The sequence below is a fragment of the Panthera onca genome, chromosome Y (genome assembly GCF_046562875.1).
Source record: "Panthera onca isolate mPanOnc1 chromosome Y, mPanOnc1 haplotype 2, whole genome shotgun sequence".
NCBI lineage: Eukaryota > Metazoa > Chordata > Mammalia > Carnivora > Felidae > Panthera > Panthera onca.
In genome coordinates this window covers 28,867,726-28,886,671 of record NC_138358.1, presented here as the reverse complement: position 1 = coordinate 28,886,671, position 18,946 = coordinate 28,867,726, and the positions used below count along the sequence as shown (strand labels likewise).

The following is an 18,946-nucleotide window of genomic DNA, read 5'->3' as shown; positions in this document are numbered from 1 at the left end:
AAATAAATGTTTAAAAAAAAACCCACATGACTTTAAAACACAAAACTTGTGGCCTCTGAGCAAGCCCACTCAGGTCCTTGATGTAGTTGGAATGGGTGAGGAATCACGGTGTTTCATAGTTTCAGTTGCCCGATGGGCAGACGTGGTTGACAGTCCTCTGTTTGTCACGTCCCCAAACGCCTCCAGGACCTGCTGGCTGTCCGTTCACCTCTGGTGCCTGTTTGGGGGCCTGAGCTCAGCGTTGATGACGAGGAATTCGAGGCCCAATATTGTGCTCCTGATGGCGGATGACCTTGGGGTGGGAGATGTCTGTTGCTACGGCAATAACACAGTGAGGTAAGGAGGCCGCCCGTCCCCAGATGGTGACGCCCTGGTCCCTCGACTGCTAGTTGCCCATCTGCTTTCTGTTTCTTCTGGAAAGTTCACATCCGTGGAGTCCTATCACCCATGACTGTCCTTACCACATATGACCGCGGTATAACGGATACCGCATCCCGTCCCAGGGCCACCATAACAGACAGCACATCCCGTGTGGCCGTCAACAGCACGCGTTGATATTATTTGTCCTTGCAACGTGGGTCATGGACCAGTCCTGTATTTTAAGCATGGTTTCGGTCTTCTTAAGGGCAATTTGGGGCCACACGAGCACTGTTCTCTAGTCACCTCCTCCAGTCGTGGTTACGACGGCAGATACTGTCCGGGATTCTTGTGACTGTCAACCAGGCGATGACTCTCTCCACACAAAGTACTGGGAGGTACACACAGACCATCCCCAACACCGACGCTGAGGCTCTTTGGGCGTATCTGAGACCCTCCCCGATCACACCGCTGTGCGGTTGTGTCAGTAGTACGTCATCAAGACTGGGGACGTGCTTTCGTCATGGGAGAGCCTATAGTCTACTGTTCTCCCGAAAGATTTTGGAGACCTTAAAACATCAGACGACCAAAGCGGGCAACAAGGGACCATCCAAAATGTCACAATTCGGTTATTTTTTTTAAGTCACCTTTTCCTAGAAGAATTACAGTAAAATTTAATGTGATCCAAGTTACCCCTTCATTTTGGGAATATAATATAACCAAACGGGCTAAGTTTTGCATGGACAGGCCAATGCGCCCTGGGAGGTAATAGTTAAATTGTACGCGCACTTGTGCCTGGAGACATATTCTTGTAAACTCTGTTTTCGTGTCCCTTCTGGGCATCGATGCGTCCCAGCAGGTGGATGGATAGAAGGTTAAAGAGTGTGTGTTTTATAAGTTTTGGTGGGAACAGAGTCAGTGGGACTCACGCCAGAGTGGATGGCTTCGAATGTCCCGTGCTTTGCTGAGAATGCGAAACACAGGTGCTGAATCATCCGTCTGTCTGTCTGCCCGCAGCACACCGAATATCGACCGCCTGGCGAGTGAGGGCGTGCGGCTCACCCAGCACCTGGCGGCTGCGTCCGTGTGCACCCCGAGTAGGACTGCCTTCCTGACCGGCCGGTACCCCGTCAGATCAGGTGCAGGAACTCAACAGTCTTGTCTTTCTCTCGTGCTTCCTTCTTATTTATTGTTCGTTCCTCCTCGTAAGGATTCTCGAGATCGGTCATTTATGGGATTAAGAATCTCAGTGCAAATGGGGGTCATGTTTTTATACCTGCAGAGTTTACACAGCCGAGTGTCTTGACAAGTGCCTCCCAGGCTGCCCCACTGTGCGCATCCAGTGGCCGGGTTTGGCGAGCAGTGTCCCAGCTCCTTGTCCAAGTTTTGGACTCAGCAAGAACATAGCCCACCTTTTATGATGGAGAAGTTCCCAATGTTTCTTACCCCTAACTTTCAGCAAAATAGTTTAGGGAAGGTGCCAGGCTGAAAATAAAGCCAAGACCGAGATTTTGAACAAAGGGATGTAGTGTCCACCCGTCTTCATAAGAGTAATAGTGGGGACCTTCATGAGATGTTTTCACCACTCAGATTGGCAGAAATCAAGGCTCTCGTTTTTTTTTAAAGCCTTTTTTTTAAAGTTTATTTATTGATTTTGAAAGAGAGAGAGAGCAGGAGGGTCAGAGAGAGACGTCACCAGAGTCACATGCACAGTTACATTTGAACCTCGAACAATCCGTGAATAAATTTTCAGCACGGATACGCCCCGTGCAATGTTCGGGGCACGTGTCTGTACTGAACAGTCCTGCACGGTTAATATGAGATTCCATTGTGACCGGGCATGCTTTCTGGAGCTGGGGATCCTGATGACAAGAGAGCAGGTGCATGTGAGAAATGTGAGGGTTAGCTAAGTAGACGCAAAGAAAGCACGTACACTTGGGGAAAGAACAGCGTTGGGGAGACGCTTGAAGGAAAGGACTACGAGCCCTGGGGTTTCTCGTGTCACCACGCGGCCTGTGTACGTCAGCTGCTCTCTGCTTGTATGAGTTTAGGGATGGCGTCTCCCTTCAACCTGAACCGCGTCCTTACCTGGCTTGGAGGCTCGGGCGGTCTGCCCACCAACGAAACCACGTTCGCCAAGCTGCTACAACATCGGGGCTATCGCACGGGACTAATAGGTACGGGCTGTGGACACGTGGGGACGCACGTCCCCTGGCAGTGGGGCTCAGCCCTCCCGGGGGACGTCCTCTGGGTGCACGCCAGCTGCCTTCTGGGTGGCAGGAGACACGCGGGGAAGGAGTCGGATGCACGATTACTCAGGACCTTTCCCGAGTCCAGAGCAGGGGATTGGGGGAGTCAGCGGCAGGAACGACAGCTTGTAGATTCCTATCCCTAAGATGGGATATTCTGTGTGTGTGTTGGGGGGGAGATGCTAGTTTTATGACATCATTAGTAGCCGGGAAGTGAGTGCACTCTTATTTATTTTTTTATTTGAAAGGTTATTTATTTATTTTGAGAGAGAGAGAGAGTTGCGGGGGGGGGGGGGGGGGAGGAACACACAAAGAGAGAGAGATTCCCAAGCAGGTTCCACGCTGTCCGCACCGGGTGCAACACAGGGCTCGAACTCACAAACTGTGAGATCATGACCTGAGCCGAAGGCAGGAGTCCGATGCTTAGCCCACTGGGCCACCCAGGCGCCCGAGTGAGTGCATTTTTAAATATGTCCTGTTCAACCAAAAGCACGAATGTTGACCAAGTTACTACGTTTGACCTTTGAACGATGAGGCTCTTACGGGCACCAACCCCCCTCACAGCTGATAATCCACATACAGCTTCTAACTACCCCCCCGCCAACCCCCCGCACCAAACGTAACTACTAATAGGTTGCTATTGACCGGAAGCCTTACCGATAACACAAGCAATTGATGAACACATATTTGTAAGTTATATATAGTATATATTGTGTTCTTACAACAGAGTAAGCTAAAGAGAAGATATTTGCAAGTTGTAGATAATGTATATTGTACTCTTACAACAAAGTGTATATTGTACTCTTACAACAAAGTATATACTGTACTCTTACAACAAAGTGTATATTGTACTCTTACAACAAAGTGTATACTGTACTCTTACAACAAAGTATATACTGTACTCTTACAACAAAGTAAGGTAAAGACAAGAAATTGGGGCTAGGAAATGTGTTTATACGGGTTGTTTGATATCTTACGCCCTTTTGGGGAGACCCATGACGCTGTGAGAGCATCCCACCTAGTTTTTTTTCCGTGGAATTTCCATCCAGTGCATTTTTCCCCCACCAAGAGATGAGCCAACAAGATGCCGCCTGCTCCCTGTACCCAGTCTCTTCAGGCTTCTTCGAGGATCTCGGCTGCCCTCACTTGAAGCAGTCAAATAAAAAAAAAGAATGACCCTGGTTCCCCCGTATGTGACCTGTAGCGCAACCATCCCTCAATGAACCCCAATGGGCACCATGTGGATGGAGATCTTGTACGCGATCTTTCAGGAATATTCTAGGGCACGGCCAAACCTGAGTTCCCATTCAGCTCTGTCGTTTTTAATTAACATGACCTGAGGCCTGTTAATACGAGGGTGAATGTCTCCCTGGCAGTAAGGGGTCTGGAGTGGGTTAAGTATAATCACGTGCGTAAATGAATGAGCATATGTGAGCCATGTAGTAGGTGCTCAATAAAAGGAACGGGGACCATCACCTGAGTCCTTTTCCTCGTGGCTCCCTTATGATCCTTACTCAGGGCTCTTGGACCAGATCTTTGTGTAGAATTCTGGTTCCCTTTCGGGGGCATGGAACAAAGGAGTCAGATAACAGCATCTGGGGGCAACCCTACAACGAGCAGCTCGGAGGAGGGCAGAAAACACCCAGCACATGCGATCTGGCTTTCCAGCTCCTTCCAGACCCCTGGGAAGGGTCTGATGGAGAAGGTGGCTGTGCTCTGCCCACTAATTATTGCCTCTGCCCCCAGCAGGGACTCCCGTCCCTGCAGCACGGGGACGGTTTTCTGTGGCCCTGTTTTCGTGCGCAAGGGGCGGGTGGTAGGGACCGCTGCGGAGTTGGTGAGAAATACGGGAACCCATGCGTTCTGCAGACGGACGGGTGTTCCTGGCGCCCCGGTGACGCGGTGTGTCCCCTGCAGGCAAATGGCACCAGGGCCTGAGCTGCGCCTCTCGGAACGACCACTGTTACCACCCGCTCAACCACGGCTTCGACTACTTCTACGGGCTGCCCTTTGGGTTGCTCAGTGACTGCCAGGCGTCCAGGACCCCCGAGCTGCACCGCTGGCTGCGTATAAAGCTGTGGATGTCCACGGCGGTCCTCGGCCTCGTGCCCGTCCTGCTGCTCGTCCCCAAATACGCCCGCTGGTTCCCCGTGCCCTGGAAGGTCCTCCTGGCCCTGGGCCTGCTGGCCTTCCTCTTCTTCCTGGCCTGGTACTCCAGCTACGGGTTCACGAGACGGTGGAACTGTATCCTGATGAGAAATCATGACATCGTCCAGCAGCCCTTGCGCGAGGGGCGGGTAACCTCCCTCCTGCTCAAGGAGGCCCTCGCCTTTATCGACAGGTACGGGGCCCCTGCCGGCCGGACTTCCTGCTTGGGGCTCTGGTTTGCACGGCAGAGACGTTGGCTTTGTCTTGGGGACGCGGGCCTGTGCGTGTGCGCATGTGTGTCTGTGACGTTTGCAACGGACCAGACTCTCTCCTTAGAATAAGATTGAGGGGCGCCCGGGCGGCTCAGTCGCGGGAGCCCCCCCGCCTTTGGCTCAGGTCATGATCTCACAGTCGATGGGTTTGTGCCCCACATCTGGTTCTGTACTGAGAGCACAGAGCCTGCTTGGGATTCTCTCTCTCTCTCTCTCTCTCTCTCTCTCTGCTCCTCCCCTGCTCTCTCTCTCTCTCTCTGAAACTAAACTTTAAAAATTAAAAAAATAATAATAATAAAATTGAGAGTTAAATTTCCTGCCAAGTTCAAACACCGAAATGGCCAAGAGCTATATTTCGCTCGCTCTTGTTCATGCAAAACTGCTTCGATACGGATTGGTGTCTAAATGGATTCGAGCTTTGGGACGGCTTCTGAATTTGCTTCTTCTCAGAAACAGCCTGGAAATGCCTCCCTGTCCGTGAAAGATGGGGCCGTGATTCAATTTCTAGATACGTCGTCTCAGGTTTTATATGTTCAGTACAAGCTCCCTCCTAGATGGGGAATGGGAGTCTAGATGGGAGACGAGATTAACCCCTGACAACGGAGCCTCCTTCACTCCTATGCCTGCATGACCCCCACGTTCGTTCTTTGCCGTAACACAGCGGTCAGAACGTAGTCACTCAGCCCAGCTTTCACTCAGCCCCAGGGCTGTACTGGGGAGAACGCACCCCGTGTCTATGCACTTCACCCTGTATAATGCCCGCTTGTAAGAGTATGTGAAGGGGCAATTTGAAATGGCTACATGTGACGTTAAAATGCAGAACACAATAAACAACATGGACTGGCATCCTCTCTTGCGACCTGTGATTCTGTGCCAGCAGCCTCATGGCTCAAAGTTAATGCCAAAGCTCCAGCCATCACGCCTATGTTCCAGACAGCAACTGGGGAGAAAGAGGAGGAGGACGAGGAGGGAGTGAAGAACTGTCAGAATACTCACTTGCACAACCTGTATCCACTGTTGCAAGACCTTTCCACCTGTGCAGCGTCATAGCCAAGTGAAGCAAACGCCTTTGTCCGTGCCGATAACTCAGTTAATGTTCCACCCGTTAGGTATAAACGCGGCCCCTTCCTCCTCTTCATGTCCTTTCTGCACGTGCACACCCCACTGATCACCAAAGAGAAGTTTGTGGGGCACAGTAAATACGGGCTCTATGGAGACAACGTCGAAGAAATGGACTGGATGGTGGGTGAGTATTGACGAAGACGGGGTTTCTGGGAACGGGCGGGCCCTTGCATGTCTTGGGGCCGCCGAGAAGTGTTTGCTCCCGTGAACCGAATTCAAATCTGGCCGTAGGTGCAGCAGAATCAGTGAGTATTCCCCCAAGAAAGCGGTCACGATGACGAATATGAGGTTTTCTGTCTTGAAAACAGAGACGAAATTAGTAAAGTTACTAAAGGATACTGTCCTTCCCCGTTATTTATAACCTGTTATTCTTATTAGTTATAAACTAATTCTTACTGGTTCGTTTTACGAGAAGTGCTTAGAAATGTAGGAGGGAATTCGAAACCCAAGCCATTCCATTCAAAGCTATACGATCAATACACAGAATAAGACAAATGGAATGAATGACAAGGAGGGTATTTTGATTTTTTTTTTGCATTTATTTATGTATTTATTTTATTTTTGAGACACAGAGAGAGACAGGGTGTGAGCAGGGGAAGGGCGGAGAGAGAGAGGGAGAGCCAGAATCGGAAGCAGGCTCCAGGCTCTGAGCTGTCAGCACAGAGCCTGACACGGGGCCCGAACTCATGAACCTTGAGATCATGATCTGAGCCAAAGTTGGATGCTTAACCACCTGAGCCACGCTGGCGCCCCTAGGGTATTGTACTTTTGAAACACAGTACAATTTTCTCCCCCTCTCCTTGAAGCTTGAAATCTATTCTGTGCAGACTGCCTACACTGATATTCACAGAGTTTGAAATGTGTTTTAAAATATATTCAAAGTTCCTTAAATACAAAAATGTTAGTCTTACATATAGAATATGTATATATTCATTTAATATCTATTAACATTTAATATTAATTTCTATTTAATATTTATTCCATATCTATTTATATTTAATACCTATTTCATATCTATTTAACTTAATATTGATTTAACTTAGTATTCATTAATTTAGTATCTATTCAATTTATATTTAATATCTATTAATTTTATACTTAATGTATTTAATATCTATTTCATATCTATTAATATTAAATTATATATTTAATATCTATTAAATATATAATATATATCTATTAATATATAATATATCCATTAATATTTATTTAATATCTATTAATATCTGTTACTCTTTAATAGCTGTTAAGATTAATATCTATTTAATATCTATTGATTTAATATCTATTAATATTTATTAATATTAATTTCTATCGATATTTATTAATATTAATATCTATTAATTTATTAATATCTATTAATATCTATTTATTTAGTACCTATGAATATTAAATCAACTATGCAATTAACTTAAGTGTTCAATATCTAATATCTATTTAATAGTCATTATTTATGAATATCTATTTATTTAATATCTATTTAATATCTATCAATATTAATACATTTGATGTATTTAATATCTATGAATCAACAGTGTATCATTATGTTAATATAAATCTATCCATGCAAGTCAAATATTAATGTGCATATATGTATGGATACATGATTTATATATGTCTCTGTGCATAATACAATATATATATATTTTAAATTTCCTGGCAGATGTACACAAACACTGAAACTTATTGAAAGTTGCTACAAGTAAAGCCAAGCTGTAGGCTGATAACTTAGTGTCATTGCAACATTGTGATTTATTTCCTTGAAGTGTTTTATCCTTCAGGATAATCTCCTTTGCAAACAAGGCACTTCTATCTTAAGTCCAAGACCAGTTTTACCCGAAGGGGCAGAGTTTGCCACTAACAGATAATTAAGTTTCTTCTGCTGTCTATGTTAACTCCGCGTTACAGGTTCCTTGTAAACGTTATTAATTGCATTTAGTTCCGGGGCTCATCCGATGTATGTGGGAGAAATGCCGAGTAAGCATTTCCCTGCAGGACACCTGCCAAATACATTGCTGTATTTTTCCCTTCAGGGATTAAAACAGATTTTTTTTTTTAATGTTTATTTTTGAGAGAGACGGAGGGAGTGTGAGCGGGGGAGGGGCCGAGAGAGAGGGAGACACAGAATGGGAAGCAGGCTCCAGGCTCTGAGCTGTCAGACCCCTATGTGGGGCTCAAACCCATGCACGGTGAGATCATGACCTGAGCCGAAGTTGGATGCTTCACCGAGGGAGCCACCCAAGCACCCCTCCCTTCAAAGCTTTTGAAAAGCGCACCAAAAACAGAGGCAGGTCAAAAACCAGAGAGGCGTCTTGTGTGTGTGTGTGTGTGTGTGTGTGTGTGTGTGTGTCTAGTTGGCAATATGATGATACAACTTAAGATCATTTCGTAAGTTATTAACTTTCTCAAGAAGCCATAACAATGTTACAGAGTGACATAGAGAGTGAATGTCCGAAAATGTCCAGGGTTCGGGAACATTTTAGACTCTGTGTTCAAGCAAACTTGACCTTAAAAAAATATTTCAGACAGTGTATTTTTGCAGTCTTTCCTCATATCTTCTCTTATATTTATGATTATGCTGTTGCTATTTGCACATACATATGGACACAGACATCTCTACGTTTTACACCTTGCATACACATAGGCTTACATGGATACAGTTCCAAAAAAATAGCAGCATTCGCATCGGTGTCATTTACTTTGATGCTAAACACGAGAGCCAGCTGCAGGGCTTTCAGGGTTGCCTGGGTGGCTCAGTCGGTTAAGTGTCCGACTTCGGCTCAGGTCACGATCTCGCGGTCCGTGAGTTCAAGCCCCGCGTCGGGCTCTGTGCTGACAGCTCAGAGCCCGGAGCCTGTTTCAGATTCTGTGTCTCCCTCTCTGTGACCCTCCCCCGTTCATGCTCTGTCTCTCTCTGTCTCAAAAATAAATAAACGTTAAAAAAAAATTAAAAACAATAAACAAAATCAGGGCTTTCAAATATATTGATTTCTAGCTACAAGGTTTCTATAAAAAAAAAGGCCCATGTGGCTTCAGAAACAAACCGCTTTTCAACAACGAAACAGAAAGTTTAACGAGTTTATGCTTCAAGGAGTTTTCTTTGCAGTTAGCCACGTTGTCTTTACATGTTTGAGTAGAACAGGAGTGTGGCCGGGGAAGGGGCTCCTGCTGGACGGCAGGACCGCGGTGTGACCTACAGAAGCCCAGGGCTGATGTCCAGCTGGGATCACAAATTAAGTCAACATCGTGTGGAGTGTGGCTTTCCATCTGTTTGTTTCAAACACTCGTTTGTCTTCTTAAGAGAGTGTCCACACTTAACACACAATGTTTGCTGAGTCTGGGAAGATGTTAATTATTGTCGGAGGCTTAGGACCTGCGGGTCGGGTGCCACCTTCAGAGAGCGGTGGGGACAGTACATCCCGGTGGGGGGTGGGGGGACAGTGCTGCTCTCTGGCACAAGGGTACGACTTTGCTTATTTATTCCTGCAAATGTCAGTGTTTCATCTGTTATCTCTTTTGTATTAGTGATTGTAAGGCTCTTCTAACTGCCAGACTTCATATTTACTGCCTATTAAAACTTTTGTCTTGGCTGTTTGATCCTTGAGCGATGATAGTATTCATATGTTCTCATACACTCTATGTGTATACGTAACGTATTTATAGAATATAATGTGTGTGCATATCATTACATAATTTCTAAAATAAATACATTTTCCTGTAGATTATATATTACATATATTTCTTAAGGTATTATATAGCATACTTCTTATATTACATGTTTTATTTGATATATCATATATTATACTTAATATATGTTATATAAAATCATTTATTGTGTACTAAATGATATATTAAATGTATATAAAATTGCACAGTACAGAAAACATTATCCATCAATATTACATAAATAACTAATATATAATACTATCATATAATATATAGTTATAAAACATTATACAATATTTTAATATATATGTTATGTACATTATATATTATATACATTGTATATGTTACTAATATACTATATCATTATATAAAATATTATATGCTTAATATAACATTTTAATATATTTTAAATCATAACTTTTATAGTTATACATATTTCCTCATATTTACATATATATTATATACCATTGTATGAACTTTATAATATAAAAAGCATATAGGATTATAATAGATAAATTGTATTTTCATATATTTACATACAGATAATATGTTTATCGTATAGTATATATTGTGGATTACAATTTATTATAATTTAAAATATTATGATATTTGAAGCATCTTTTATATTTATTAAATATATTTATTATTATATTATAAGTTATTATATAATATATATATTATAATATATATAATACATATAATAAGTTATTATTATATAATAACTTATTCCTATTATAAATTTACTATTTATTATATATTTATATGGAATATATATTTATATACATATATAACATATTACATATAATGTCAAGTATATGTAATAAGTAATTATAAATATATAAAGCCCAATTTTGTGTTATATGCTACTTAGCATATATATTCTATGCTATATAGCATATATTTATGTATCCACTCTTAGTATCCTTACATATACTACCCATGTACTAGAGTATATAACAGTGATTTATTATATATTATTACAACCTATACAATAAAATAACCCTTAGTTACACTGTTACGCTAACAAGTGCCTGATAATAAGCACCTCATGGAGATGACCGTGGTCACACTGAAAGTTGAGAGCTTCCTGTCCGCACCTGCACCAGGTAGGATCCTGGAGGCCCTGGACCGGGAGCGCCTGTCCAATCACACGCTGGTGTACTTCACGTCGGACAACGGGGGTCGCCTGGAGGTGCAGGAAGGCGGGGCCCAGCTGGGCGGCTCCAACGGCGTCTACAAAGGTGATGTGCGGAGAATCCGCATGTTTTAGTTTAATGCCCGAGTAGCGTCTACTTAACTTTGCATGCATGCGTGTTCATTTGCGAACTCGGTTTGGAGATCTTTGTGTGAGTTACACTCTCATGTGAAACTAGATGGGAAAAGATGCAAGTTTGGGGGCTATTTCTGGGAATTTAAGACAGAAGTGCCTGAAGTAACGAAAGCCTCTTGAGTGGAAATGCACAGGGCCTCTGTGACCATCGAAAGCTGGTCTCTCAGGCTTGCGGTCTAGGCATTTGGAGCTTGATGACTGTGGATGGGGCGTCCTGGACCCTGTAGGGCATTCAATAGTGTCTCTAGTTCCCACCCAGCACATGCCAGGGACCCTTAACACTCATCTCCCCAGCAAAATAGTGACAACCAAACACGTCTCCAGACATTACCCAGTGTCCCCCAGGGCCAAAGTCCTCTCTAGCTGAGAATGACTTACTCTAGAATAATACTCACTTGAGTACCTAAATTCAGGTCTTAATGAGATAAAATTGATCATGTTATCAGTAGGCTTCAAACACTGTGAAACAAAGAGGAAAGGAATTAATGATCTAGCACGGGGGCCTTCCTCCTCATTGAGGGAGTTCTTTTGCCTGTCTTTGATGTGTGCCATGCTGGGTTATTCAGTAGCTCTCCTGAGCCTGCCCTTACAGATCTGCAAAGCGGGGCCAACAAAAAGAAGAGTCTTGGTGTTTGCTACTCCTCTCCTACCACTCCGAACCCCAATCAAAACAAAGTGAAAGCGTGTCCAAGTTGTCATCATTACAAAAATCATAGCTTTAGGATTTCCTTGTACTTTATGAAACAATTTAGGATAGATAGGTAGATGATTGATAGATAGATATATGGAGAGATACATGGATGGATGGATGGATGGATGGATGGATAGATAGATGTTGGATTGATGGATGGATGGATGGATACATAGATGTTGGATCGATGGATGGATGGATAGATGGATGGATGGATAGATGGATGGATGAATGGATGGATAGACAGACAGACAGATATGATGGATGGATGGATGGATGGATGGATGGATGGATGGATGAATGGATGGTTGGATGGATTGATGGTTGGATAGATAGATAGATAGATAGATAGATGGTTGGTTGGATGGATGGTTGTATGCATGGATAGATAGATGTTGGATCGATGGATGGATGGATGGATGGATGGATAGATGGATGGATGAATGGATGGATAGACAGACAGACAGATATGATGGATGGATGGATGGATGGATGGATGGATGATTGGATGCATGGGTAGATAGATAGATAGATAGATAGATAGATAGATGTTGGATGGATGGATGGATGGTTGGATGGATTGATGGTTGGATGCATGGATAGATAGATAGATAGATAGATAGATAGATAGACAAGATATATGGGTAGATGATACATTGACAGATCAATAGATTGATCAGTCGGTTGATTGATAGATATTAGATAGAAGATAGATAGGACAGATACATTATACATTGTAACTGACAACAAGTGACCTCCTAAAAGTATCCACCTTTTCTGGCAGGTCATGTTAACTTGCTGTAGGCATACTGTTAATTAGCATAGACTAAATTGGTGACAATCCTAGGGAAAAAGTTATGTAGTAAAAGTAAGTCACTCTATATGTGCCATCAAGTGAGATGTCACTATTAAATTATATTCACATTGCTTGTGTGTGTGTGTGTGTGGGGGGGGGGGGGTTGTGTGTGCACAAGACCATCACTCTGAAAAGTACCTTCTGATACCTCTGAAAGAGACATGGCTGAATTGTTGTCGAGCAGTTTTACCTTCGGAACCAGTGTCCGGCTCACCAGGAGGGGCTGAGTCCATTTGGCACACAAATTTGGGTGTCTTGGGCAGACAATTAATTTTGTTGTAGCTGCCTTACACAGTTGCCGGCCATTAAATACGACCATGTATGTGTCAAGGTGGGTTTATGTTTGCTTTTTTTGTTCATTGTTTATCCATATATAAAACAAACATAAATTCAGTTCAGAGAGCTGGTTAAGTTTTCCATAAAGAATGGTGCTGTAGACTGGGGGTGGGGGTGGGGGCTTTGAACACTGACAAGACCAGTATCTTGGACCCTAAATGTTTTCCCATTTAATGTTTTCCCCACTTCTACATAGAGAGACACTGTCTTGTGTTTTCTTTGTAATTTGTACCATCAGAGTAACATACATGGAAAAGGTGTTCCATGAATGTTTCATGTTTGTTCTACTTTGGAAGAATTTCCTTTCACCCAGCCCAGAGAACCTCATTTTTTTTTCTTTTAAAGCTTACAGAATGTTCTCTTTTCTCATCGTATTGAAACTCCATGGCAATCATTGTCATCACAAAATAATAGCACTGTATTAGGACAGCACTTGCTTCACAAGTGGAGTTTCAACTGCTTGGAAACAAGAACTTGGCAAGTGACAGAAAACATTCCATCTAGACGTAATTTCCAACTGAGTGGAGAAATATGATTGACTTGAATTCACCCTTGGCTTTCATCTTTGGTTTTAGGTGGCAAAGGAATGGGCGGATGGGAGGGGGGCATTCGTGTCCCAGGAATATTCCGGTGGCCGACGGTCCTGGAGGCTGGGAAAGTGATTGACGAACCAACAAGCCTAATGGACATTTATCCGACACTGTCTTATGTAGGTGGAGGGATATTGCCCCAGGACAGGTATGGAAACGGTATTTGCGCCTAACCTTGGCAGATATATTTGACAGGCACTTGGATGTGTTAGAAAATGTTCTATGTGCATGTGTGGTATATCACTTAATTTTCAATATTCCGTTAAGATGGGCAGACATCTTTCTCCCCTTAGTGGGTGGTGGGTGGATGGATGTTTCCCGATTAGGACACGTTCTACTTTGTCTCTCCTACACGTATGCAGACACAGGCTTGGCTGTCCTCATGGGTGGGGTGGACTCTCATTCACTTTTATATCCACCACATCGTCCAGACCATTAAGCAGATATTTATTAGGTGAATGACTGAATACAAGTGCATTTGTGTCAACGTATGAATGAGGCTGTACTTATCTATGGGCTTTAAGATGAAGAGACGTGGTCCATGCTCTAGTGGTTTAATTCCGTGTGTGGGGACTGGTATCTGCTCATCTGAGGGGGGGATGCTCTTGAATCAAATGAGTGTCAGGAGCTCAATTTTCTGATCCATGATGCTCATTCCTACTGTCTCCCAAGTATAAGAATAGTATCTCCAGCCACTCACCTCTCCCACTGTCTTGGAAACTGTGTGACATTTCCTCCTTTTTCTTTTGTGGTTGTTGTTGTTACTGGTATATAATGGGTGAAGATGTGTAGTGAAGCTTAAAGTCCTTTCTTCTTCTTCTTCTTCTTCTTCTTCTTCTTCTTCTTCTCCATCTCCTTCTTCTCCTCCTCCACCTTCTCCTTCTTCTTCTTCGTCTTTCTCTTCATCTTTGTCCTCCCCCTCCTCCTTCCCTTCCTCTCCTTCTCCTTCTTCTCCTTGTCCTCCCCCTTCCCCTTCCCCTTCTCTTCCTCTTGTCTTAAGATGTGTGATGAAACCGTGCCCCTCTCACCGCATTCTGCATTTCTCCTTCTCTCCAAAGAGTGATTGATGGCCGGAATCTAATGCCCTTGCTGGAAGGCAGGGTATCCCACTCGGACCATGAGTTCCTCTTCCACTACTGTGGGGTCTACCTGCACACAGCCAGGTGGCATCAGAAGGACTGTAAGTATGGAGATGGCAGGAGTGTGGGGACACAATAAGAACACAGCCCCGTTTCCTTTCCCTCTTGGGGGAAGTTGTACCATGTACAAACAGCACCCAGCTGTTTGAGGTTCTTTTTCCTTGGGGAAGTTAATTATAAGCGGCCATTGTACTGCGGTAGGATTTTACAGGTGTATGTAAACTCATGTGCACGAATATGCCAGAGACAGAGAGAGAATATGAATGCTCACAACTAAGGACAGTGAAGTAATTAGCAACAAGGAGTAAGCTCTGCAGTGTAAGCCACACGACTGTCCTGTCCCCCTCCAATGAACTGTCTCTGCCTTACATTCATGCTAGATGATTCATGAAAACAAATGTAAATTAACAAAAGATACTCATTTCCTTACATCTGTAGGAAAAGCTCTATCAAAGGCAGTTGGATAAAGTTCCAGAATCCTTACGTGATGGGAATTAACTTAATCTGCAGAAAAGATAAAAATTTTCTCCCACGAGACCCATCACTTGTGGTGTGATCCATTCTTCATGTCAGTGTGGACTAATCGCACACATAAAACAAGAACAAACTGACAAAAACCTCTCTCTTCTAGCTTCTCTATACTTAGGGACACGTTCAATGGTGAGTAACGAAAGAAAAACAGCCCCTCCCCGCCAACAGCAAAACTTCCTAAACTTAATGATGGAGGGTTAAACAAATAGAATTTTACTTATATTTTCATAATCAAGATTTCAGAAGTTGGAAGCACAGAGGTGGTACAATGTTCAACACCATCTGGGGGAAGGGTAAAGTCAGGTGATTGATTAGGAAAGCATATCTTTTCTGTAAAACCTCACTCACAGACTTCTATGAAAGTTTCATTGACTGGACGCTGAGAAATGCTTATGATGTTTTCTGTCTAAAATCGATCTCTGGAAATAGAACTGCCAACCACTGATACAGGAAGAAAGAAAGGAAAGAATGAAAGATAAAAGAAAGAAAGACAGACAGATGGAGAAGGAATAGAACAAGGAATGATTGACTTTGCCAGATGACCTTTGTCAATTTCAGAACAGTTGGTTGAGAGTCCAGCTCTTGATTTTGGCACAGGTCATGATCTCTGGGTTGTGGGATCGAGCCCCACATCAGGCTCTGCACTGAGCATGGAGCCTGTTTGAGATTTCCTCTCTCCCTCTACCCCTCCCCCCACTCATGTTCTCGCTCTTTCTCAAATAAAAAGAGGAGAAAGAAAAGAAAAGAAAAGAAAAGGAAAGAAAAGAGAAAAGAAGAGAAAAGAGAAAAGAAAAGAAAAGAGAAGAGAAGAGAAAAGAAAAGATAAGAAAAGAGAAAAGAAAAGAAAAGAAAAGAAAAGAAAAGAAAAGAAAAGAAAAGAAAAGAAAAGAGAGGTACCTGGGTTGTTCAGTCAATTAAGCATCCAACTTCCTCTCAGGTCATGATCTTGTGGTCCATGAGTTCAAGCCCCGCATCAGGCTCTGTGCTGATAGCTCAGATACTGGATCCTGCTTCGGATTCTGTGTCTCCCTCTCTCTCTGCTCCTCCCCTGCTCACGCTCTGTCTCTCTCACTCTCAAAACTGAATAAATGTTAAACAAATTTTTTAAATAAAAAAAGACAAGAATAAAAGAAAAGACAAGACAAGAGGAAAGACAAGACCAGACAACACAAGACAAGACAAGACAAGACAAGACAAGACAAGACAAGAAAAGAGAGGTACCTGGGTTGTTCAGTCAATTAAGCATCCAACTTCTGCTCAGGTCATGATCTCGTGGTCCATGATTTCGAGCCCTGCATCAGGTTCTGTGCTGATAGCTCAGATACTGGATCCTGCTTCAGATTCTGTGTCTCCCTCTCTCTCTGCTCCTCCCCTGCTCACGCTCTGTCTCTCTCACTCTCAAAACTGAATAAATGTTAAACAAATTTTTTAAGTAAAAAAAGACAAGAATAAAAGAAAAGAAAAGACAAGACAAGACAAGAGGAAAGGAAAGACAAGACAAGACAAGACAAGACAAGACAAGACAAAAGAAAAGGAAACTCCATTTTGCCTATGGCAAGTCAGAGCAAAGTAGTGATCAGACTCACAACTTCTGGAATTATAGCAGCCATCCAGGTAATAACTGTTATTTCCACATGCCCTTGTGATAAGGTAAAAAGTTTTCAAACTTGCAGCAAAGTTATGTGTTGTTCTCACAGTTGAGGAAATGCTACAATTGCTAAGTAACTCTGTGCACAGGATGATTGATTGTTGGCGAAAGCATTTGAGAAATAGGTTTCCATGGAACGAGTCCTAAAATGATAACAACTATGGCACTTTCAACGGAACTCTGTTTTCCAGGTGCAACGGTGTGGAAGGTCCATTACGTGACTCCCAAATTCTCCCCGGACGGAGCTGATGCCTGCTATGGAAGTGGAATATGTTCATGTTCTGGAGAGGTCACCTACCATGATCCTCCACTGCTCTTTGACATCTCAAGAGACCCTTCTGAGGCCCGGCCTCTTAGCCCTGACAATGAAGCCTTATTTGGCTCAGTGGTCAAGAAAATCGAGGCGGCCATAAAAGAGCATCGCCGGACTCTCACACCTGTCCCACAGCAGTTCTCTGTGTTCAACACCATTTGGAAACCGTGGCTGCAGCCCTGCTGTGGGACTTTCCCTTTTTGTGGCTGTGACAAAGAAGATGACATCCTCTCTACGGCTTGGTGAGCAGCAAGGGGCCACTTGTTACCAACCACCAACACACTGTTACAGACTTCATGGAAGCAGCTCTCAGCTGATTCCTCCCTTCCTTGTGGGATGAATAATTATGCCCTCCGCCATTTTTTTTAACCCTCAGACTTCAGTTCTTTCTTCAAGTCACATCCGGGAGCTCGACGAAGCAAAAATGGATCTGGACACCAGCGCCCCCGGAGTAGAGAACTTGTGTCATATCTTTATATAATTGTGTCATTGTTCAAGCAGAAAGGTAGAGCTAGGAAACCTTCTGCAGATTCTTATGGATCCGTGGCGCTTAGGAGATGGTGAGAAATGGTAGGACGGATGGCATCCTTTTTACGTAGTTGTGGTAGAAACTTCTACTTGGGGATCTTAAGTCCAGATGACTTATTTTTGCAATCAGTCATTTCGTTTCAGCCTGAAGCAGATGGTGTTCATGATAGTGGAAGTGGTCCCACACTACTTTTCAATTCTTGACTTCCGGTCTTTTCTTCTTCTCTTCCCGCTTACAAAATAAATGCCCGCCTACAGGTGTTGGTTCTGATTCCTGGCAACTTTTGATTACAGAGGATGTGTTGTGTCTTGGTGTGTTCCTGTGTGAATTGGGGGGAAACCAGTGTCTATCGCATGGAGTGGCTGTGAACATCGCATGCATTAATTCACCTGAAATCACCTTCTGTACAGTGAGCACTAAATCGGTGTTATTGTTATGAATGTTGTAATTGTTGTCAATTGCAATTCATCATGTTCCCTAAAGTACAGAATAGGAAGAGTAGAGAAGAGGCCATATGTAAAATGGAAAAAAAAAATGGATGGAAAAGTTTTTAATTGATGAAAGGTATTCAGGCATCACATGCAGAGAACAATTCTAAACAGGATAAACAAAAATAAATTCACACCTTGAAGAATCATGAGAAAACTGCAGATTACAAAGGACCAAGAAAAGATCTGTAAATCAATCAGATTTCCTGTAAAATACAAAGTATTCAAACAAAACTAGATTTGCTAATGGCCCCAAGGGAAGCTATAAGAGAACAGAATAATCTCCTCAAACTATTATTTGAAAATGATGCTGAAAGTTTTAAAACACCAACAGCCAATATTTTGGATTTTTTTATCCCTTTATTTAACTCGGTTTTCCTGTATTTTGAAGCTCTCTGGTACTAGAAGCCTTTAAAAACAATTGTTTTCCTGATTAATCAAATCTTTGATCAATAGGCAAATTACCTCCTCACATCTGGTAATGCTCTGTATCTTGAAGTCCAGTTAAGCTGAAATAAACATAGCTTTAATGTTAAAACTTAATTACATTAAAAATTGTTTAGTATTTAAGTGATGTACTTTTCCTCATCAGTTTAACCAATGTGTGGCTTTATATTTAAAGTGCTTCTCGGGGCGCCTGGGTGCCTCAGTCAGTTAGGTGTCTTACTTCAGCTCAGGTCA

The 18,946-nt window shown here is 43.1% G+C and overlaps 1 protein-coding gene across 1 annotated transcript; it reads left to right on the top strand.

The window, feature by feature from the left end:
• The first annotated feature begins 197 nt into the window (after positions 1–197).
• On the top strand, positions 198–18,612 carry LOC145714961 (arylsulfatase H). The gene is made up of 9 exons (XM_081794528.1): positions 198–336; positions 1,375–1,496; positions 2,409–2,534; positions 4,524–4,947; positions 6,136–6,272; positions 10,921–11,055; positions 13,603–13,765; positions 14,676–14,797; positions 17,127–18,612. The coding sequence occupies exons 1-9, from the start codon at positions 245–247 to the stop codon at positions 17,492–17,494; spliced, it is 1,689 nt and encodes a 562-aa protein (XP_081650654.1). The 5' UTR covers positions 198–244; the 3' UTR covers positions 17,495–18,612.
• The last annotated feature ends 334 nt before the right edge of the window (positions 18,613–18,946 follow it).